Here is a 22,887-nt window from a genome sequence, read left to right as displayed (position 1 = left end):
GTGTGTCTGGTTATGTAGGTTAACAAGAGAGAGACAAGGAAACGAGTGCTGGGAGAGGAAATGGTAAAAAGAAAAGATTTAGATGAGGCAAATGAGTGTTGTGTGTCGACAGAAGTGCAGAGATGATGGGAGGGGGAGAACAAAGAGAGCGCGATGAGGGAGGGCGGGTGCTGAGCCATGAGGGCGGTAAATTAGGGCACTGGAGCTTGTTTGTCTTCCTTCCTTGCTTTTGCTCCTTATTCCTCAGACCCTCCTGCAGAATCTTCTGTTTATTTCTATGGGAAGGTTGTTTCCTCCGCTTGCTGCTGAAACACACACACAAATTATGATTTGCAGCACTACAGCAAGATGTGTGTTTGGCCCCGTCTTTATAGTCTGTGGTCAAAACCTGTCAGGCTGGTACAGTATGTTACGTAAACTATACAGTGCCAGGCCTTAGAATGACTCCGGTAGCTGACGTTGGGCATCCTGTGACTCACAGAGACTCCGGCCGTCTCCATGTGTCATCCATTTCCCAGAAGGGAGACACAGCAGAATGGGGAGATTGTTCTGTTGTGGCCCCTCCTTGTGTCACTCAATTAAGATCATTCCTGTTGACACACACGCACACGCACACGCACACACGCACACGCACACACACACATACAGTCATACTGGGGAAAATACAGTGATGCAGTGCAGAGAGGAAGTAATGGGAAACTTGACAATTGATGTCTGTATGTGGTAATAACATTAGTCAGACAGCCTGGACAAAGCACAGTAATGATATCATCACATCCGACTCATGCAGTGTAGTAAGACCCACGCCATGAAACCAAAACTTTTAAAGGATTTTCATTGAAATGATTTTAAATGATGATGATTGATTTAGATTTGACCACATCCTCATCAGGATCCTGGGACGTGGAGCGGTGCTGCCTCTTCTCCCTCTCAGCGTGAGACCTGCCAGGAAGGATCTCATTTCAGACGGAGGACGTTCTCCCTTGGTTCATAAGAGGAAAAAAGCAGGACGTGACGCAGCCAGCTGCTTGTGGCGGGACAGGATGTAAGTTTCCGCGCTTCTTTTACCCCCCCCCCCCCCCCCCCCCCCCCCCCCCCCCCCCCCCACTCACTAGTGCAGCAAAAGGAAGCCCCCCCCCCCATCCTTCCTCTCTTCTTCCTTCCCTGGTCCCCACCTCCTCCTCCCCCCATCCTGCAGCTGTCTCTGCAGCATGTTGGGTCACCACATGTTGGAGGACAGAGCTCTGCTCTGTGGAAATGCAGCGGGGATAAAGATCGGCTTCATCTGGCGATAATTCTAGCATGAAACATATACATTTACAGCTTAAGCAGGGCCTAAATCCAAATGACACACTTACTATAATGGAGGCCGCATTTTAGAAGTTCCAGAGACCTAGAAGCAGACAACAGGGGGTTAATGTGATTCCTCCTCATGCGGAGACAGATAGAAAGAGACTCTGATGTGTTTTCGATAGATGTTCCACATAAAAAATTAACAGGCAGAGAAAGGAATGTGGCCTTTTTTCCTCTTGGCCCAGTGCACCAGCTCCAAAAATAAACCCTGAGTGTCCTGCACAACAAATATGAGGCAATGAAAAACAACTTACTTTTGCTAAAAATGGAAACAATACATTTACTGCAGTTCTTCCATAATACCTATAGAGCCTGTGATTGTTTATTATTTCATTGGAAAGGAATGCGCCCACCAGGCAGAGTTAACGGGGTGTTCAGTGGTCTCAGTGGCCATTGAGCGGGAGCATTGGAGCACTGGCGCCTGAATGTTGCTAAGGCTAACGCTGCCCTGATTTAAAGAGACACAGCAATGTGCTGATTGCAGCCTCGGCTAAATCACAGCGACGGAGCCGTGGCAATGTGGCGGCAGAACACAATGCCGCCTTTCAACACAGCAGACCCTTTCTCTCCCCATCTGAAAGCCCCCTCTCTACGCGCTCCCTCTTTTCCAGCTCTGTCTTTCCCTCTGGCCTCATCTCCTCTGCCAGGAGCCATCACACCTGTTTTCTCAGCTGGAGGATGGAAATCAGACAGAGGGGAGACAGAGACAGGAATGAGGGCGGCAGACAGCCTGAGTGATGGCCAGAGCTGCATTCAGAGCGACGGAGAGGCGGGTTTAACTGCTTTTGGTTTCAGAAGATGGAAGGAAGAAAAAGACAGGATCGCGTCAGGAGCTACTTTACAAGGTTACAGTATGAGACAGTGGGCCGGGCAGAAAACATCACTGCACTAAGTCAACAAGATAAGGCGCGGGGCGTGTTTTTAGTGGATCACCGGCTTCCATCTGGCGCAATGTGGTTTGAGAGGATACTGCTCCCCCCAACAACACACATACACCGATACAAAAGCTCAACCCTAACCTCAATCCTTCTGTATAAACACCCTCCATACAGTGAACACAATCATACAGCTGCCACACCCCCGACACAGCATTTAATCCATTTCCTCCACCACTGCAGTTGTCATGGAAACACTAAATTCCCCATTTAAGTGACAAGAGGATGAATTGAGCCCAGAATGGAAAGCACAGAATAAAATATGCAAAGATGCGCCCAAAAAGCTAATAAGCCACTTTTTATAGTTCAGCACTGCTGCTGCAAAAGGCTGTGGCTGTGTTCATGTTGGAAAGGATGTTTGGTTGTATGCATTAGATTTTGGACACACGAGAGCCTTGACTTTAGTTGAAACACTGTGTGTATGCGTGTGCATGTGTGCAAATGTGCAGCGCCTCGGACATGCAGACACTGGGAGGCATGTCAGCGACTCAGCGCCATGGCGACAGGTGTTGCCACGGAAATGGTGCAGCTGCTGCATGGATATTTCACACTAATCAGCGTGCACGACCGAGCTTCTCTCTGCTCGGCCTTGCTTTCCTGCTGCTCTGCTCCATCCCCTGAACATGCACAGCCACGCTGATACTGACGGCTGGAATGTAAGCACGGGGGAGTTTATCTCTACACACACACACCCGTGTTACTTATTCAGCAGACTGTTAAATAAAGAAGTTGCAGGTTGAGTAACTACACATCACAACAAAAGTTATTAAAGTTATACTGTTTTAAGATTTAAACATAAAAAAGACAAGTAGTAATTCAGTAAATATTACACCCAGACGTCTAAATCCAAGCATCAGCCGTTTTTGTCACATTTTAGGTGATGTAGAATTCTAATGAACTGAATATAACATCTTTCAGACAAGCTTTAGCTTGTTAGGACAGATTTGAGATGATCTGGATAAAAGATGACAAACTTTTTTTTTAATCTCAGATTGCTGGGGTTGTGTTAGGATATAACATGTGCAGAGATCTAAATTATTTAACGCACATATGTTGTGTAACCAAACATTGGACACTTAGAGGAGGTGGTGTGTTAGTGTTCCTAACCAGTATTGTATACTAATCTTATTACTTATCAAAGCACAGTGAGGTTTGCCACATGTCAACCACTGCTGAATCCAGATGCCATACAGACAACTGGAGACTACATATGAAAGCGAGGTAGTTGTGAAACCGTGGGAATGGGCCATAGTCCACATTCCAACAGTGGCCTGAATGTTGCCTTTTGGGAAAAGCCTACAACACTATAACATTTTTTTCTCAACACAAGCTATACTGTACTATGACACTTTTTTTCAACACATACGACATGTATACTGATACTGTTTTCATCACATGACATTTTTTTCCATTACATACTATGATGATACTATGATTATAATGAAAAACATCACAATACACTTTGTACTATATTTGTACTTTTTTACCACATAAATATATTTTTTATGTGGTAAAAAAGTCATAGTGTAGTATGTGGTCAAAAGGTGCCATGGTATAGTAAGTGATGAAAAAACATACTTTAGCACAAGATGGGGATGAAATAAGTATAGTATGTAATAATAAAAGTTTCATAGTATAATATGTGATTTAAAAGGTCTCCCATTGTATATAGTAGGTGGTGAAAAAAGTATCATAGTGATCAACAAAGTATCATAATATTGTTTGAGGTTAAAAAAAAATGCCATAGTGTAGTACATTATGTGGTCAAAAAAAAGCTTAGTATAGTATGTGATAAAAAAGTTAGTATACAGTGATATGCAATGAAAAAAATGTCTTTTCTCGAAACAGGCCTATGTGGTGAATGGATTGTGAGTATAGTATGTTATGAAACAAGTGTCATATAATAGCATGTGATTAAGAAAGTTTCAGTATGGTATTTTCTGAAAAAAATTATTATTGTATAGCACGTGGCAAAGAAAGTAATAGTATAGTATGTGGTTAAAAATCACTTTATAATATGTGATAAAAAAATGTCATAGTAGCATGTTATAAAAAAACTTATCACAGTCTAGTATGTTATGAAAAAAAAGTGTAATAGTTTAGTAAGAAGAAAGTCTAAGTATAGTAAGTGCTGAAAAAATGATCATTGTTAAAGTATGTGATAAAAAATACTTTATAAGAAAGTGTCACATGTGTCTAAGTGTCTTAGAATGCACTGTATATAATGGAAAAAGTGTCAGTATACTGTAGTTTGTGGTTGAAACTACATCCTTGCATAGTATGTGGTCAAGACAGGTCAGAGTACTGTATAGTATGTAATAAGACATGTGTTGGGCCACATGTTACACTAAGATGTGTTTTTGACCACGTGTCAGACCTGTATGTTGCCAGATTTGACCAATGGCTAAATGTCTTTGTCTTCCTGCAGCTCATTCAGCTCAGCCAGGCCCTGAGCAGAGCCAATAATGGCCACTGCATAGATTAGTAATAAAGATGTGGCCAACAAAGAAAAGCATGCAGCGCAGAGGAGGGCAGTTGCCGTAGCAACCATGTAACACAATGAGAAGGAGAGGAGTCAGCCATTATGGGTTTGTGCATCTGCAAGGTTTTTTGTCGGAATGCAGTTGTGTGAATAACTGGATTGTTGCATTAATGTCTCGTTGTTCTTTGCCTCATTTTCAGGCAGATTCTATGATTTATGAAACCTTCATTGCCTGGAGCTGGAATAAATGTCGTGCCTGATTCATGAGCATCATCACAATTCATCTTTCCATCCCCCAACATCTGCACCAGTAAGTTAACCTGCTCCTTTTGTTGAGTTTGGTGACGTCTCCCACAGGCTATTTATAGACATGTATGTGATTGTGTAAGACCTTGTTAAGGCCACAAGGAGCCTGTTCAGGCTACAATGTTTCCATTGGGAGAAAAAGATGAAGGACATGCGGCTTCAGCTAAATAGGATGCTTGAGGACAAAGCTTGTTTTTCCTATAAAGCCCCAAGCTGAAGTTTAGGAAGATTTCTATGGCAACAAATTAGCTGAAACGTCTTTGCTCTACTGCTCCTTTTCATTGTCAAAATTAACGCTTGAGATGCTAAATAAATAAATGCTGTTAGGCTAATAATTGCTAGGTTATGAATTTGCCAGTGGAAACAGCTTCGAGAAATATGCACACAGTTCGTTTTTTTTATGATTTCAGAATCTTTTTATTTGAAATGTCAGTGTCCAAGAGAAAATAAAACAGCAATATAAATATTAGCATAAAAATAAGAGTAACACAGGGGTAAAGCGTGGGGAATAAGCATTTGATAAGAAAGATAATACAGCAGGATAGAGTAGTATTAATTCAGCAGCGGACGGACTTACACATATATAATATTTATAATTTGTTCATATGGACAGAAAGAGAATGAGAGGCATTTTTTCACAAATGCACAAGATAAAATCACCGCAAAAGAACAATAAGAGGTTACAGAGGGATTGGAAACATTTTCATATTTTTTGTTGTTTCTTTACAGGGTGATAAAAGATAGTAGAGAGAAAATGAACACAAAAATATGCGCAACACATATCACAAGTTAGCTAGTCTACGCGTGTCACTTTATTTTACTTATCTAAAGTTATCTTTAATTCGTTTATTTACACTGAAGAGTTAGTTGGCTTTCATGGTGCTTAGTTACTACATTGCAACACAAACTGTTGAACATCTCAGATTTTTGAACTTTTTTTTGTGATTTTTCTTGAAAAACAAAATGCAACACATTCCAGTAGTAAGCCACGCCTTGCGGAGAGGGACTTTTATTTTGAAAATGTTGTACGTGGTCCCTACTATACAAACAAGCGGCTCATTCCATCGACAGGACTTGTTTATTTACAGTGGGGATGAGCCTCACAGGACCAGGGAGTGGAGGGGAGAGGAGAGTGGTCCAGAGACTGAGGTTTCCCATTGGTTTTAGTGATGGAGGGAATTTTTACAGGGCTCGAGTGGTATCTCCAGGTACTGCTGTGCTTGGATCTCTAGACGTTTACCTGGGTCAGTGCATTAGAGAGAGTTCAGGGGGTGGATGGGTCAACAGTGGTTCCTCTGTACATTCAGCTGGTAGCGCCAAGGTTGTTTCCCACTCCCCCAGGTGATGTAAAGGTACCACCTCAGTCCGTGTACCTCTTTCCACAACACCTCCATCCTGCCTGGCCTAGTCTGCAAGCTGCCTTCTCTTATGCAGTTGTTCTTGGCCAGGGGTCTGACAGACAGATGGGCGGCAAAGTAAAGACTTCAAATCTTATATGAACACCTCTTTTATGCTATTGAATGTTTTATCTCCCAAGGAAAAAAACATGTTGCTCTGTCACATCAAGAGGTTTCTTCCACACTTCAGGATAACTTGGAGCAATACTTACGACCCTAGAGGCCTGCAAAGTGTCTAGAAACTCCTAAGCACTTACAGTACGTTTACCAAACCTACGCGTTTCTCTAAAGACAGAAGTGATTACTACCCCTACATCATGTCATCTTCAGAATAAAAACAGTGCATTTTCATTGTTTGGCTCTTAATGTGGGGTAGTGAGTAAGGGGGGAGGACGTGAGCTGGGCGTGAAGGTGAGGGTCTGGTAGAAGGAAGGCGACATGGACGGGCCCATCTGGAGGTTTAACACCAGCCCGTCCCTGCTGGTGTACCAGCTGCGTGGACAGCAGGGCTCATGCCACGCCACCGCTCCGCCAGCCCCTCCTCTGGGTGCATGCTCAGGTCATAAAAATATCAGGAGATTAAAATCTTACCTTTTTAAACTATGCTTACAAAAGTAATTCTTTTTGTGTCAAGTTAAATGCTACATGTGCATTGTGTTGACCTGCGACTGGAGGGAGGATCTTTGCTTTTGCAATGCATAGTTTACAACTCTAACATAGTATATGTGGTTTTAACCTTAACGAGCATGCAGAAGAGTTCGTAATACCTGTCAAACAGCAGCCTGGTATCCACAAGGCTGGCCCTATGTAGGAATCTAATGGATGGCGACTAGCGTACTTTACAATAGCTGACTGTCCTCCTCAAGGAGAGAGCACAAGGAGTCCAACATGAAAACATTAACAGTTCATCTCCGAATATATCACTGCGTTTAGCCTCGTCATTCCAGCAAGGTTTCTTACACTGAATCTCTTTGTCCATTTGATGTTTGCCAAAACAATAAAAAAAGAAAAATCACAGTAACCCCCCATACCCTGCCAATAGTATCTATCCACAACGATTATAGTAACACTTGACCCTTTACACAACTTATTGACACCAGCAACAGCCTTCAGCACATTCAGATTCTTCAAGACATACTCTTTCAAAAAAAAAAAAAACATCAACAGCATCCATGTGGTTAAAAGTAAGTCGCTGTCGTTACTTCGTCGACAGTGTCTAGCGTGAGTGACAGCAAAGCAGTGAGATACCTAACAGGAAGGGGGTGGGGGGTTCAACTCGTCAGATTGGGTCGGGTTTCTCCTTCCGCCACCTGCTCGGGTCTACTTCTTCTCCTTCTTTGTAGACTTCTTCTTTGAGGCAGGAGTCTGGGCGGCCTTGGGGGGCTCGGGCTGGGCCGAGGCCTGGGGCGGGGGCAGTGCCTGCTGGGTGGCCTGCTGGGCGGTGGCCTGCTGCTGCTGGGGGTTGGAGGTGAGGGTGGCTGTGCTGCCGGGGATGTAGACGTTCTGGCGGTAGTCTGGCACGTGCTGCAGGGTGAACTGGGGGCTGTAGCGGGTGCTGAGGCCCATGGTGCCAGGTCCCAGAGTGGCCGTAGCCTCGCTCACTTCTGGTGGGAAGAGAGACGGAGTGGGGGGATAAGGGGTGGAGGAGGGGGCGGAGAGAGGGATGAAACTTGTTAGACAATAGAAATGAGTACATCCAAACATGCTCTACGTTATAGTTGATGGTGTGGTCCACTCCTCCTGTGTCTCTGTCAGACATGCCCCCAAGCCTGTATGTGTGCATGACGTAGCTGCTCTGCTCCTAATGCTCCCACAGCCCCTGCATTGCAGAGCCAGGAACACAGACACCCCCTCCCCCATCCCTCTCAGCCTATAGAACAAACCTGCACATAAAAGCGGTTGTGCTGCACTGGATCCAATGACCAAAGCGTTTAGATTGAACATGTTCACAGTCTTCCTGCTCTCTGACGGTGGAATATCTATTTGTTGTCCTGTCAACAAACTAAGACTACTTCAAAACAGTGACATTAGGTGACCACGTTTATCATGTGCACGTCCTTCCTGATGACACTTAGGTGTTTTTGCTGACATGCAGGTTAAGATACTGCTGTTTCTCTCTGTTCACGCCAAAGGAAAAACTGCAGACAATGTCCGGACAAGAGTCCAAAGTAGAGGAGCTGTGACGTGTCACTGTTTAAAATAACAGTGGAAACAATGACTTGATCCTTTTGTCTGTTTATACTGGTAATAAATCTTCATCTGATTTCCACAATTTCTGTGTTATTGTGTTTGCCTCTCTCGGTTTTGCGCAGCCTGTTTCCAAAGCAAATTGTCTTGTGTGTTTCCATGCGATCGCTAAGGATTCCACACTTAGGTCACTGCCACACAACTAAGCCACCGCACAGTGTCTCGTCTTTGGATTCTGAGAGCTGATTAATGAGTGATCACAGAGCCGCTTGGCTTCCTGCTTATGATAAAACACTGCTTATGTTCAGTGTGTGCAGTTCAAACATGCACCTCTATCTCTATAATTTGATTTGACACACTGACAGTAACGTTTCTCTGATAAGACCTTTGGTCAGCTACAGTACACCTGATCTAAATAGAAGACAAAGGGAGTGGACCCTGCATGTATGCATATGTGCTTCAACCTATATCAGATCATTATCTATGGTACAGGTGGAGGTAAACTATTTTATCAACAATACACAAAGGGTTGTGCTGTTCTTCTTAGATCTGGCAGCATGCTAATAATCACGGTAATAAAAAAAAATAGTAACTCACAAGTAAGGGCTAATTGGACCAAATCTGGAATTGCATGCTGTATTTTGTAGATATTGATAAGATCAGACAAGATCACTCCAAAGGCACAGGAGCAGATTTAGCATCTAGGCCAAAAGGGTTCATTTACTTTCTCTTATTGTAGAAAAGCTGCAGACAACATGGGCACGTCAATGTGGACTGAGACAGCTTTTATCAATGAGTGTCTTGGCTAGCGTCCAACCAAGCATGTAAAAAAAACACCACTGCCCACACGCACTGGCTCAACTGATGAAGGGAGAGGTGGGTTTGGAGAAGAGAAGACGAAACTAGACGACGGGGTGAAGGACTCACCGTTAGCGGCCGCCATCAGGGCCTGGAGCTGCTCAGCCTCGGTCGGGGGCTGGGGCCAAGGGCCGGTTCCCATGGCAACCTCAGGTCCTCCAGTTGCCCTGTTGCAAATGAAAAAAGAAAATGTAAATAACTGGTGTTTTTTATTTTTATTTTGCTACAGTGTTTATTTGACTGGTTTAGCAGTGGTTTATGATATAAAGGCAAAGCAGCTGACGGAGGACACAGCCTGAGGAGAACAAGAAGGATGTAGAGTTTACAAAACAGGGTGCGTCTCAACGAACACTCTTAAACACACTTGATTAAAGGCAGGTACGGATGTGTCTGCACACAGACACCGAGTAGCAAGCATGTTTGTGCATCCACACATTAAACCTCGTGGAACTCCCAGTCTCTCTGGTTTGACCGTAACCACTGCACTGTCTAGTGGCTCTGACAGAGGGATTTAATGAATCCACCTCTAAAAGGAAATACCTGACTGCGTAGTCACACATGCTGCGCTAAATGAGCACAAAATATTTCCATCTGGGCAACCTTCGCCTTCAAATGCGTGTTTACTCAAAGCCTGCAGTTTGCATGAGAGCGCAATAGAGGGGACGGACCTGCGCACCTTTATATTTCCACACATCGACGCTTAACACATGACTAGGTCACATTCTAGCTCCGCTCCTGTTCCAAAACTGCTAATAGTCTTTGTGTCTATTTTTAGAAGAAGGATTTAATACATCTGTGTCCTGATACTATGCTTTTAGAATACAACCATTAAACATCTTAGTTAAAAACACTGAAGTTACAAATAAATCCCTGTGAAACAACAGTGGACGCTGCCACTTCAGCTCCTCCACATCAGAAATGTATAAACTATAAATACTCAACCACTCATTTGACCTTCTGAAATGCACAAGCGGCCCATTGGTTATTTGTCTGTTTGGGGTAATAACAAGTCAGCTAAGAGCAATGTAGTCTGGGATTATTACATGGACATGGGTAAAAGACAATAACATGTCAGGGTTTTATGAAGGCCTTCTCTGAACAAAAAAAGGCTGATAATAAATGAGGATAGTAGGGTTGTGTGTTTCTACATAGTGTGTAGAATCTAAATAGGAGCTCACCTTTCTAAGAAAAAAAAACCTGGACAAATTTGTCTGTGTATTGAGAGAGTAAAAGAAATCCTGACAAAACAACTGGTCTGTGTTCAGGAGCAGGTTGCCAGATCACACTGCCAAAACTCTGAAGTGGTTCTCTCTTCAGTGCCAGACAGAGGAACCAAGGAAAGAACCGTCAACATGCAGAGCCAGGCAGCCAATGAGAAACAGACTGGGGGAGAGCTCGGCCAGGGCAGCCATTTTGTGCCGTCAGATAAAAAGGGAATGCTTCATTTGAGGCAGACTTGTGTCTTTTCTCTGGACTTATCGCATCCTGAGGTTGTGTTAAGCGCTTCCTGTGGTCTGGATTATCACTTCCTGTGGGCGAGACTGAACCGTCTGCTGCAGCCGCAGGTCATCTGGGCTGCATTTTTATCTCAAAGGGTGATTCCTCTTGTTTTGCAGGAACCACTTAGACACTAACTTCAGCCTCAATTAAACACCATCCATGCGCACGCTGACATCGTCTCATCTACAGGTTGACCTCAGGAGTTAAATGTAGATCTCTGCCTTGTGGAACTTTTCAACCTCTAACAGGCATTTGAAATAAATCAGTCATGATGTAGCTGTTCATTGTGCGTCTGTCTTATCATCAGGAGACAAATCACATAGAAAATCCTAAATGCGGTGATGTTGAGCTACAATCATCACAGACATACATCGAAGGCAACACTGCATGGCCAGGAGAGGAAAGACCAGCTCTCAGGCCATAATGAGTATATGTAGAGCACACATACAAGGCACAGCAAATCTAAAAAAAATAAAATAAAACACTGCACACAAACTCAAAAGTGTCACAATCCTTTCTACGCCACAGCAGGCATTGTGGCCTATGCACATTGATCAACAAACCCCATCAAACCTTTAGGGAGACTAACAGAAGCTATGGGTTAGGTACATCTACACACAGCACAGCACTCAACTGCAGTGCACTAGCTAAAAGAATTCAGCCCCCTCTGCCCTTAAGAGCTGACCAGGCCCCACTTCCTCGAATCGCCGACTGGCCAAAGCGAACACTGATCAGCCACTAAGGACAGAAAGGAAGCACACATCATCTACAGCTAAATCGGTACCTTGTCCCATTTTTCGACGTCCATCGTATGTGTGTACCGTACGGCATGTGGGGACTAGAAACACAACAAGTTATACAGTCTGAAAGAACCATTTTGTATTTAGCTGAAGAAAATAGAAACTAGTAAGATGTTGTGCTTTACTGTAGATCTCAGTGGAAAATATGAGTAGAGTCTGTTATATCAAAATACCAGAGATGGGAAAATAGCCTGTTTTTCAGCTACCAATAGGAAGAATGTCCACTGTACTGCATCTTTAATCCCAGTGGTGGAGAGAGATGGTGGCTCGTGTTTGTGTGTCTGACATTTTTCCTGACTTGGCTCATCAGAGCTCGTACCCCAGCTGGCTGGTTACAGGGAGAAGCCTTGACTCATAGATGGTGTTGTAAGATCATTGTTGTGAAAACTGTTACTGCGCACACTCCAGTTAACCCCCTGCAGCCTAGACAACACACACGCGCACACACACTAAAAGACCCTGCTGAAATTGAGAAGCAAACTACCAAATGTCTCAAATTCAATTTCAGCTAGTGTGATGAACAGGGAGTGAGAGGGATAAATACACAGGCCCATCCCCCCACTAGCTCCAGCTCTGGCCACCGTCCCTCATCAGCAGTACTGAGTGATGGCGCACAGGCTCAGAGAGTGCAGCGAGGAGAAGAACGGGCGGGGATGGTAGGGGAGGGGGAGCGAGAGCTGCGGCAGCCATTTTATAAAGCAGCCTGGAAACAGGCAAAGATATGCACTTCTGTGAGAGCTCAGCAATAACGCACAATAATAAAGTGTCATGCTGAGGTCATTCAAACCCAGATCAGATGGTTGTATTATGGTGTTGATGCTGCAGCTCTTTCTACCCTCTTTGCTTCCATTCCTCATCCTTCATTCCTCTCCATTACTATAAGCTTTGCCTTGTGCAGCGTAACATTGGGTCTTGATGTGTCAGTGTGACAGCTTACTCACCCGCTAGGTCCGGGTCTCTGTCCCTGCGTGAAGCGCCAGTCATTGTTGGGGGGTTTTTGCTGTGAAGAGAGAGGGAGAAAAAAAAAGATGCAACATGAAATTTATGATTCGAATGATGCCTCTGAGATGGACCTTGTGTTTTGTGAGGTGCTGGCATTTTGCTGACACTTCAGTGTGAGAGTCGTAGTTTGTGATTCAGACGGACTTTTCCTTTTTTTTTGACAGAAGCCTACAGATGGCAACAAATGCCTGCGCTCAGGAATCCATGATGTGCCAAGAGCTGTGGAGCAGAAAACGCTGCAGAAGAACACGCACACAAGCAAACGCGGACGCAAACCGGGGCTGTGCTTCAAGTTGTGGACTCCACATTAGAAACAAAAAGCAGATTATGACATGGGGGAAATGAAAAGAAATGTCTCAAACTGATAGCGGATAAATAAATCTCTTCTGTAAATGCAGAGTAGTTGCCTGTTACTGTATGAACCTAGTGGTGACTAAGTTGTGATACAAGCCTCTCATCTCTGCTACTCTCTATTCATCTTTGAGCCTGCTGCTTTCCTGTTCATCACTACCTCACCGACCATATCACCAAGTCGCTCCCACTCTCTAGCTCTGTCCCTCTTTCTCTCTCGGGCTCTCTTGTTGTGCACTGATGCGGTGAATAGACCCTTGGCTTGGCTCCAGATTCGGTGTCCTAATCGACACGAGAGCTCCCAGGAGAGAGAGAGAGAGAGAGAGAGAGAGAGAGAGAGAGAGAGAGAGAGAACGAGCGAGAGAACGAGCGAGAGAGCGAGAGAGAGAGCGAGAGAGAGAGGCCAGCAGGATGATGTGCTGCATTATTAAAAGAGCGGATCTCCCTGAGGGAATGATGGAAAGAGAGCAGCGACGTGAAGAAAAATATACCTCTACAAAAGGAAGAGCACTATAAGAAAACTGCTACAGGTGAAAGAGGAACCATCAATGAATGAAGGCAACTAAATAATCACGGTTTCCCGTGTGATGTACAAGGAGTTTAAATATTAAATAGGTAATGGACTATCGTAGTCTGTTTAATAATAAAATACAACTATTGAATAATGGATTCAGACTCATAAACATAGCTGTGAGGTAATTATACTGTACATTAGAGGAGAAGTGGAGTCTGGCCAATGTTTAAAATGGACACACAGTGTATATATGTGTACGTGGCCATGCTAGTCTGTCTAGGAACAGAAAGAGATCAGAACCGAGTGTAGCCAAACATCCACGGAGAGGCCCAGCATTCCAGCTGTGTGACTCGTTCCTACCGCACATAGATTCACATGCACACTGTAACATCCAAGGTTAGATTCCACTGAAGGTATGTGGAATAAAGGTTAGCAGACGCCATACAGCAATACTGGGCCACAGCTAGTGTAAATAATGAAAGCCATTGGATTTGCTTCACTGTATCCCTGAAGACGAGGTAATAATCGAAAAGGACTTATCAAACCGCAAACAGTTAAAAGAAAGAGGGAAGAGACATTAAGATGGTTTAGACAACAACAGTTGCCAAGGGCAACCAATTCCAAAGCTGGAAGATCAACACCTAATTGACTTTAGCTCAAATTAATTGATCTGTGAGAGCTTTTTTATTACTGCGTCTCTGAAGTGAGTTTATCATCTGAGGTGAAATAGAGGTCTTGGAAATGTTTTTGTAAAAGCAGGCAGGAGACACAGAGAAGATCAGACATCCTCTCTCTCCCTCCCTCTCTCTCTCTCTCTCCCCGACAGGTGAGAGAAGCCACATGTGTGCCTCATTCAGGCACCTGATTGTCTTTTGTGGAAGATCCGGGTTCCTAACATACTAACAAATTGAGTTGGTGTTAAAAGAAAAATGGCTGTGCTGCACCTGGTCTGAAAAGAGGAAGCTCATTGCTCTGATAATCTTTACAGCTTTACTGCTCACACACACACACACACACACACACACACACACACACACACACACACACACACACACACACACACACACACACACACACACACACAGGATATTAATGTCTTTTAAAGGTAAACATTGCTTTTGCCCGTGAGAATCACTGAACTGCAAAAGGTAGAAGAAGAAGAAGAAGAATATAAATATTCCTAAAGAACATATAGGTACATTTAAACCACTGCCTGACTCGGGGCCATCCAGCTCCCGTTCCGTACAAATGAGTAAAGCAGGGCAGCGGGAAGAAGCTCAAGCCCCAGGGCCCGTCTAAAATTACACACTACTGAAGGAGTGCTCGTGCCCCATGCATTGTACACACAATCCCACACGAGCGCAACAACACCCACAGCGACGGCTGCTGCTCTAAAGCCATTAGAGGCCGTGCCTTCTGTCGCCGTGGAACACGTGCGTGAAGCATCCCTCTGTTCCCTTTATCTGCCCCTCTATCTCCTTCCCTCTGTTGTCCTCTCTGCACATGTGTCACTGGAGCACGGGGACAGATGGTGCGCCACTGACCTGAGGGACGGCCTAATTCAACGCAGATACCGTCATGAGAAAGAGGAGACTCTGATTTATATGAAAAGGCGCGGAGAGTAAACATCCTGTTTTGTGGAGATAATTGACCTTCAGTCAACAGTTCTACAATATTTATAACATGAGGATCCTTCAATAAATGTAATTATAAAACCCTGTTAGTTCTGATAGAGCGAGCTACGCTGGTGATCAGGTTCACAGAATAAAATGGCTGACGGTGTTCCTTTGCGTTAAAGCCTGGCCTGTGCCTCCTGTGAGTACTGTTGTCTGTTTAGCCGTCCTGCTCAGCTGCTCGCAACAAATGGATGGGACCTGAACACGAAAATGAGAAATGGCAGCTCACACATCCACAAACGAGATGCTGGAACCAATCACCAAAGGTTCAGAGGACAACAGGAAGTGAGGGGTCAGGCCACTGACCCTCTGAATTCCTATTTTTCACTCACTGCTTTATTCTTGAACCCCCCCCTTCTTCAGCTTTCTTTCCTTTTTCCTTTTTCAACCATCTCTCCATCACTGTCATCCTGTTCCCCTCTATGTCCTGGTCACTTCACTGAGCAAACATTGCACCACCTCTTTTCCTCAGCTCCTCTTCGCCATCTGTTACAAACACTTACACTCTTTCTTTGACTCTTCTTCCAGTTCCACTTATTATATACCTCCATCCTTCACATTAATAAACAGGCAGTCAGAAACTACATCTTAATTATTAAAATGCTCCTCACTGTCCAAACCTGTCTAGAAGAAAACAAAACTTTGTGTAGAGGAGGTATTCACAATCATGTGACTAAGGAAATCTAGGCTTCTACATTGCCAACTTTCCCATTTGCCAAAATACCACGACAGTCTCAAACAGCATATGGCGATGCACATTCAGAAGCCGCACATTCACAGTGAAAAGCCATGCTGGTCGTGTTCCAGCATCATCCACCTGCGCTTTCTGTCCCACTTAAACCCTCACCTCGCTGGCTGAGTTCATAAGGTGCTTCCTGCTGAGCGTCATGTTGAGTGTGTTGCTGTGACTCAACATGGGTGTCTTCATAAATACAAAGTCACTTCGGCTGGATATGGTGGAGTAGCAGGGCCTGTAGGTGCGCATGTTTGCCTCCTGCGGGCCCCCGACCACCTCCATATACCGTATGGGCCCGTCCGTGTTGAGCTGCAGGTGCAGGTCCTTGCTGGGTCTCTGGTGGTAGCGGCTGGACCGGTAGCGCCCATAGCAGCAGCAGCAGTCAGAGCCTCCCAGGCCTGGTCCGCGGTGTCGTAAGCAGCGTACCATGAGGATGACAAAGGTAATAAAGGACACGGCTGATACACAGGCTAGAGAGATGATGAGGTACAGGGTGATGTCCGACATCCCTGTACGCTGGTAGAAGGGCGTATGCCGCGGGTTGGATGGAGGATTGTTGACCGGGCTCTTCTCATCCACAGTCACCGTGATGTTCACAGAGGTGGACTTGGACGGTTCACCGCTGTCCTCGATGACGATGGTGATGTCATACGCCGATCCCCCTTCCTCTTCGGCCCACTTGTGACCTGTGCGGAGCTCCCCGGTGCGCGCCGCAACACGGAACATGCCGGCGTTCGGCCCGGGGGCGATAGAGTAGAACAACCACGCGTTGTGCCCACTATCTGCATCCACCGCCACCAGTTTATTTATGAGGTGCCCTGGACCAACAGACGGGGGCACCGTGAGCTGGAGCTGTTTGTCCTTCGAGTGGGAGGGATGCATAAGCACTGGCGCATTGTCATTCACGTCCACCACGAAGATGTGCACGGTGACGTTGGTGGTCCGTGCGGGCGCCCCGGCGTCCCGCGCCTGCACCTCGATTTGGAAAGCGTTGAGCTGCTCATGATCCAGCGAGCGCATGCTGTAGATGTGGCCGCTCTCCGGGTTGATGTAGACGTAGGAGGAGATGGGCGAGCCCTGGACCATGCTGGGGAGGATGGAGAAGGAGATGCGGGCATTCTCGCCCAGGTCTGGGTCAGTGGCCGAGACCACTGCGATGGGGGCGCGGACAGCGTTGTTCTCCGAGACGTCCACGGAGTACGACGGCTGGGAGAAGACGGGGGCGTTGTCGTTCACATCGGAGAGCTTCACCACAAACGTGGCTTGCGACGACAGGCGAGGCGAACCGGCATCGGTGGCCTTGATGACCACCGTGTACTCTGGGACGGCCTCGCGGTCCAGCTTACCAGCGGTGACCAGGCTATAATGCATGGCGAAGGCTGAATTCAGCTTAAACGGCAAACCTGCTTGGACAGTTAATGTGACCTCCCCATTGGACCCGGAGTCCAGGTCCCGGGCGCTTATGAAGGCGATGGCGGTACCTGGTGCGGAGTCCTCTTTGATAGGACTGGTCAGTGACGTCAGCGTCACCTCTGGCGCGTTGTCATTCACATCCACGATGTCCACTATGACGTTGCAGGAGCCCTCCATAGCCGGAGAGCCGCCGTCTCTGGCCTGCACGGTGATGTGGTAGGCGGTGCCTTTCTCGTAATCCACATCCCCCTTCACGTGGATCTCCCCGCTTTTAGAATCCACGGTGAAAAGCTGGAGAACACTTTCCTTAGTATATTTGCTAAACATGTACGAGATGTCCCCGTTGCTGCCCGAGTCCGCGTCAGTCGCGTTCAGTTTCGTCACTAAAGTGCCTCGTGCAACGTTTTCTAGCAGCATCACGTTTTTCACCGGCTGCTCAAAGACGGGCGCATTGTCATTCACGTCCAGGACTTTGATGAGCAAAAGCGTGGAGCCGGATTTCTCCGGCTGACCCCCGTCCACTGCGCTGAGCAACAGGCGGAACGAGGCCTGCCGCTCTCTGTCCAGGGGCTTATCCACCACCAGCTCTGGAAACTTGCTGCCGTCGCTTTTGGTTTCCACTTTTAAAACGAAGAAGTCATTCGCCGCCAGGTGGTACGTGCGCAAAGAGTTGGTGCCCACGTCCGGGTCGATTGCGCTCTCCAGGCGAAACCTCGTGCCCGGAGCGGCCGCTTCGGAGATGTCCAAGGAAATGTTGCTGGTTGAAAACCGAGGAGCGTTGTCGTTTTCGTCCACAACTTCCACCACGACGCGGATAATTTCCAAAGGACTGTCCAGAAGGATTTGGAGATGGAGTGAACATTCTAAACTCGTCTCGCACATTTGTTCCCTGTCAATTTTCTCTTTAATGACCAGGTCGCCGGTCTCTTGCTTTACCTCAAAGTATTGCGTCGTGGATTCGGAGACCAGCCGCAGGTTCCTCTGATTAATCCTCTGAGCAGTGAGACTCAAATCTTTAGCAATATTCCCAACCACAGAGCGCCGACCGAGTTCCTCCGGTACAGAATAACGGAGCTGAGCGGACGCGCAGGAGACGCAAGCCAGATAAAAGCAGGTCGTCCACAGCCTCCCTCCTCCGGAGCGCTTCCTCTGCCTGGAGTCCATTGTGCTGCGCTCCGTGGATCGGGGAAAGTTTCTAACTTCTGCTTTCAGCGTAACGTTTCCATATCAGTGATAAAACGAGGCGACGTGGCTCGACCGTAAGCATTTCCGCTTCAAAAACAGAGCAACTGGACGTTTTGACGCATTCATGGTGCTCGAAAAGTAATCGAAAATCAAAGCACTTTCTTTCTCCGCTGAAACTCTGCGCTGTCTCCTCTGCCTCCGCTCCTCTCATGGGCGGAGAGAGGCCACACAGCCCCCCCCCCCCACTGGGAGACAGGGCTGGACCAGCGTTGTCACACTCACACACGCACACACACACACGCTGAAACTTTCCAGTGCGACTCCGCCGACAGGAAAGTTCATTCTCATTTTAATAAGTTTGAGAAGGTAATTATTTAGAAACAATGGCAAAGAAACTAAAGACTGTGCAAAATACAAAAGATGGTGCAATAGAAATAAAAGTAAGATAGATTTCATAGTAAAGTTAGGCCATTGTCACGTGCTTTCATTGAGAGCGCCTAGTCAAAACACAGCAGCGTACAGCAGCTGCTATTCATAGCAATATTATTCGTATCCGCCGGGGGGCATGGTTTCCAAACTGGTCTTCCGCTACGACCATGTTTAACAAAGCCAAGCTCGCTGAATTCATGCAGACAGTTAAACTGTCTGTAAATATTTATATAAATTATGTAAATATATCAATTATATAAATATTTATATAAATATAATATTTACAGATTTTAATGCAAATTACAAAAAGCAGACAAGAATGTCTGCAGAACCACAAAACGCAAATGTAATGGATTTAAAACAACAAAGTTTGTCCTGAACTACTAAAGTTTGCACTTGCCAACTTTAGTTCTAAAATCAAACAAACTATGTGAGGATTTCTGATATAAGGAGTTTAGGAGGAGAAAAAAACTTCAGTGCTTAATATTAATGACGCAAAAAAATTATGAAAAACGAACCCTAAATCTTTTTGGCTGTCTTTTTTTAAAGACATGATTTTACACAATGCTTTGTGAGTTTCTGCTCACCTGCTGGCTCTCAAAGGTCCAGGTGCTGTCGGGTAAAGACGCATCCAGAACACTGATCACCTCCTTAAAGTCTGTGGTGCTGCTCGGCTTAATCAACGTGAAATCACTGTACTCGGACATCGGAGACATACACGACCTGAAGGACTGACTCTGAGACAACATGTCTCCTCCCAGGACCTCCACGTACTTTATAGGTCCATCGGTGTTGAGCTGAATCTGCAGGTTTCTGTTGGGGTTCTTGTAATCATCACAGTCGCTGCGCCTCATGCAGCAGCTGCCACTGCTTCTGCTGCTCCTGATGCATTTAACCGCTAAGATGAGCAAAGTCACCAGAGACAGCACGGACACCGAGGCCAGAGACAGAATCAGGTAAAGCGTGATTCTCCCAGTTTTCCTGCTGGGCTCCGACAACTTGTGCCGCAGATCTAGGATGGGCTCATGGAGGCCGTCCTCCAGCAGGATGGACACCGTGACGGTGGAGGACTGGACCGGTTCCCCGTCGTCCTTGATCTCTATGAGCAGCCTCTGAGAGGAGTCGTCCTGCTCGGACACAGCGCGTTTAGTCCTCACCTCCCCTGTGTACAGATTGACCGTGAACAGAGAGGCGTCTGTGGCCTCCGCCAGTCTGTAGGAGATCCAGGCGTTATGGCCCGAGTCAGCGTCCACGGCCGTTACCTTGGTAACCAGGTGGCCAGCTTTAGCGGAGCGGGGCATCCTCTGATGAGAGAGGGAGCCCAGGGCAGCGGAGGAGGGGTAAATGACAGCGGGGGCGTTGTCGTTCTGGTCCAGGATGAAAACATGGACGGTGGCGTTGCTGCTCAGAGACGGAGAGCCCTGATCCTTTGCCTGAACCTGGATCTGAAACACCTTCAGCTTCTCGTAGTCAAACGAGTGCATGCTGTAGATGCTGCCGTTATCGGAGTTGATGTAAACATAGGAGGAGACGGACACGTCCTGCACTTTAGAGTCCAGTATAGAGTAAGAGATTTTAGCGTTGTCGCCTAAATCCAGGTCAGATGCTGACACTGAGTGGAGGATGGAGCCTGGAACATTGTTCTCTTTTAAATAAACGTTATACGCCGGCTGAGTGAACACAGGAGGGTTGTCATTGACATCAATGATGCTGACCGGTATCGTTGTTTTACTGGACAGAGGAGGAGAACCTGAGTCTGTGGCTGTGACTTCAATATTATAGATCGAGCACTTCTCTCTGTCCATTGTGCTACTTGTGACCAGTGCGTAATTATTAGAGAAGGACGGTTTTAAACTGAAAGGAGAGCCATTGGTCAGTTTTAATGTTATTTTACCGTTATCAGCAGAGTCGAGGTCTCGTGCACTGATCAAAGCCACCACTGTGCCACTTGGAGCGTCTTCGCGCACCGGTTTTGGCTCAGAGGTGAGGACAATGTCTGGGGCGTTATCATTAACATCAGTAACGTCGACCTGCACGCGACAATGACCCTCCATTTCAGGGCTGCCTTTATCTTTAGCAGTTATACCAATATCATATGACTTAGTGGTTTCATAGTCTAGGTCGCCTTTTAGAGTGATTTCACCGGTCAAAGGGTTAATATCAAAGATGGCCAAAACAGTATCTGGTGTCCTGGATCCAAACGAAAATTCAATCTCGCCATTTAAACCTTCGTCAGCATCAGTTGCCTTGGGCTTGATAATGACACTTCCTTTTAGACTTATTTCACTCAGTGTTATTTTGTAAAGATTTTTTTCAAACACTGGGAAATTATCGTTATTGTCGAGTACACTAATTGTTATTTGGGACGTTCCAGATCTGACCGGGTTTCCCCCGTCTAGTGCCGTTAGTAATATTTTGTGAAGGGCCTTTTTCTCCCGATCTAGAGGTTTGTCTAAAACAAGTTCAGGGACAGTCTTACCACCCTCGTTTTCTTTAAGTCTAAGAGAGCAACAGTCGTTTTTACTAAGAGTATATGTTTTTAGGGAATTACTTCCCACATCCGGGTCCGCTGCGCTCTCCAAAGGAAAACGCGTGCCAACCGCTGCTGATTCGGCTATTTTTAAGAACAGTTCATTAGAAATAAACTTTGGCGAATTGTCATTAATGTCCCGTATTTCAACCTCAATTCGATGCAGCTGTAACGGGTCCTCAATCACCACCTGCAGAGGTAAAACGCAGCTGACGCTTTGTCCACATAGAGCCTCTCTGTCTATTCTGTCATTCACCACCAGCTCGCCCTTCCCCGCATCCACAGTGAAATACTGCTCACCAGCCTCAGACGCGACGCGGAGCTTACGGTCAAAGATCTCAGACAATCCCAAACCTAAATCTTTCGCTAGATTCCCAACAGCAGATCCTTGTTTTAGTTCCTCTGGGATGCTGTAACGAATCTGCCCGGCAGTTGTGCTCCATAGGAGAAGGAAATGATGCCACCAAAGCGCCGACCATCTCCAGTCTCTGTATCCCATTTTCTTTGTCATTCCTGACTCAGAAAAATACATCATTTCCAGTCCACAGGAACAGACGAAATAAAGTCAGAGTCCATATTCCAACAACGATGCATATTCCATCAAAACGACGCTTGTACATCGTCAAAAAGACAATTGAGGTAAATCCTCATGTCCCCAGTAAATGATCCATTCACCTACTCTGCCTCTCCTCTGAAGATTGTGGTGCTGAAGCTGCGTGGGGGAGGGAGTAGATCTCTTTGTACAGTTCTGAATGCTATTGGTGCACAGCATCGACCTCTCACATCCAATGAGAGCGACACTGAGCAGCTGCGTTAAAGACACACTAACCATTTTATAGAATGAAACAGCAGAAGAGACACAGTAATAAGATTCCCTAAAGAGTTTTTCCACCTATATTTATAGATAATTATAATGTAAGAAATAACATGAATAGTGATTGCTGGTCTATTTATTGACACTGGTAATATGTGAAATAAATATCACCAACAAACAACAGAAAAAAATGGTCTCGTGTAACAGTCGCTGTTCATCTCCGTGGTGCTGAAACGCTCAACTCAAACACTCAGCGTCTGACTCCTTCAAGTGAAGTGAAAAAACATTCACTTTCACAAAATTAATTCGACAATTTCTGACATTTTTTTTCACAGTAAAGTCATTCCTTATTAAAATAATAATAATAATAATAATAATAATAATAATATTAATAATTAAAATACTAACAATCTTTCAAA

General features: G+C 45.7%; 1 protein-coding gene and 1 long non-coding RNA gene across 51 annotated transcripts in view; one reads left to right on the top strand and one right to left on the bottom strand.

Annotated features, from left to right (window-relative positions):
- The first annotated feature begins 898 nt into the window (after window positions 1-898).
- On the top strand, window positions 899-13,470 carry LOC114864379 (uncharacterized). Its single transcript, XR_003787296.3, has 4 exons — window positions 899-1,045; window positions 4,717-4,876; window positions 4,971-5,080; window positions 12,985-13,470. It is a non-coding gene; the product is annotated as an uncharacterized LOC114864379 (long non-coding RNA).
- Window positions 5,469-22,887, bottom strand: part of LOC114864326 (protocadherin gamma-A11-like) — a 265,898-nt gene continuing 248,479 nt past the window's right edge. For 28 of the 50 annotated variants that reach the window (XM_041072700.2, XM_029165110.3, XM_029165108.2 and 25 more), the window contains exons 2-5: window positions 12,760-12,818; window positions 11,803-11,856; window positions 9,588-9,685; window positions 5,469-8,077 (exon numbers count right to left, since the gene is read on the bottom strand). In XM_041072700.2, coding sequence (XP_040928634.1) covers window positions 7,794-8,077; window positions 9,588-9,685; window positions 11,803-11,856; window positions 12,760-12,818 — 495 coding nt within the window. In that variant the 3' untranslated portion in view covers window positions 5,469-7,793. Of the gene's footprint in view, window positions 8,078-9,587; window positions 9,686-11,802; window positions 11,857-12,759; window positions 12,819-16,208; window positions 19,650-19,711; window positions 22,736-22,887 lie in introns of those variants that run through there. The other 22 variants (XM_041072702.2, XM_029165128.2, XM_029165134.3 and 19 more) reach the window with 6 other exon arrangements.

Source organism: Betta splendens, chromosome 10, assembly GCF_900634795.4.
Source record: "Betta splendens chromosome 10, fBetSpl5.4, whole genome shotgun sequence".
Classification (NCBI taxonomy): domain Eukaryota; kingdom Metazoa; phylum Chordata; class Actinopteri; order Anabantiformes; family Osphronemidae; genus Betta; species Betta splendens.
This window is presented reverse-complemented; position numbering and strand designations above follow the sequence as displayed.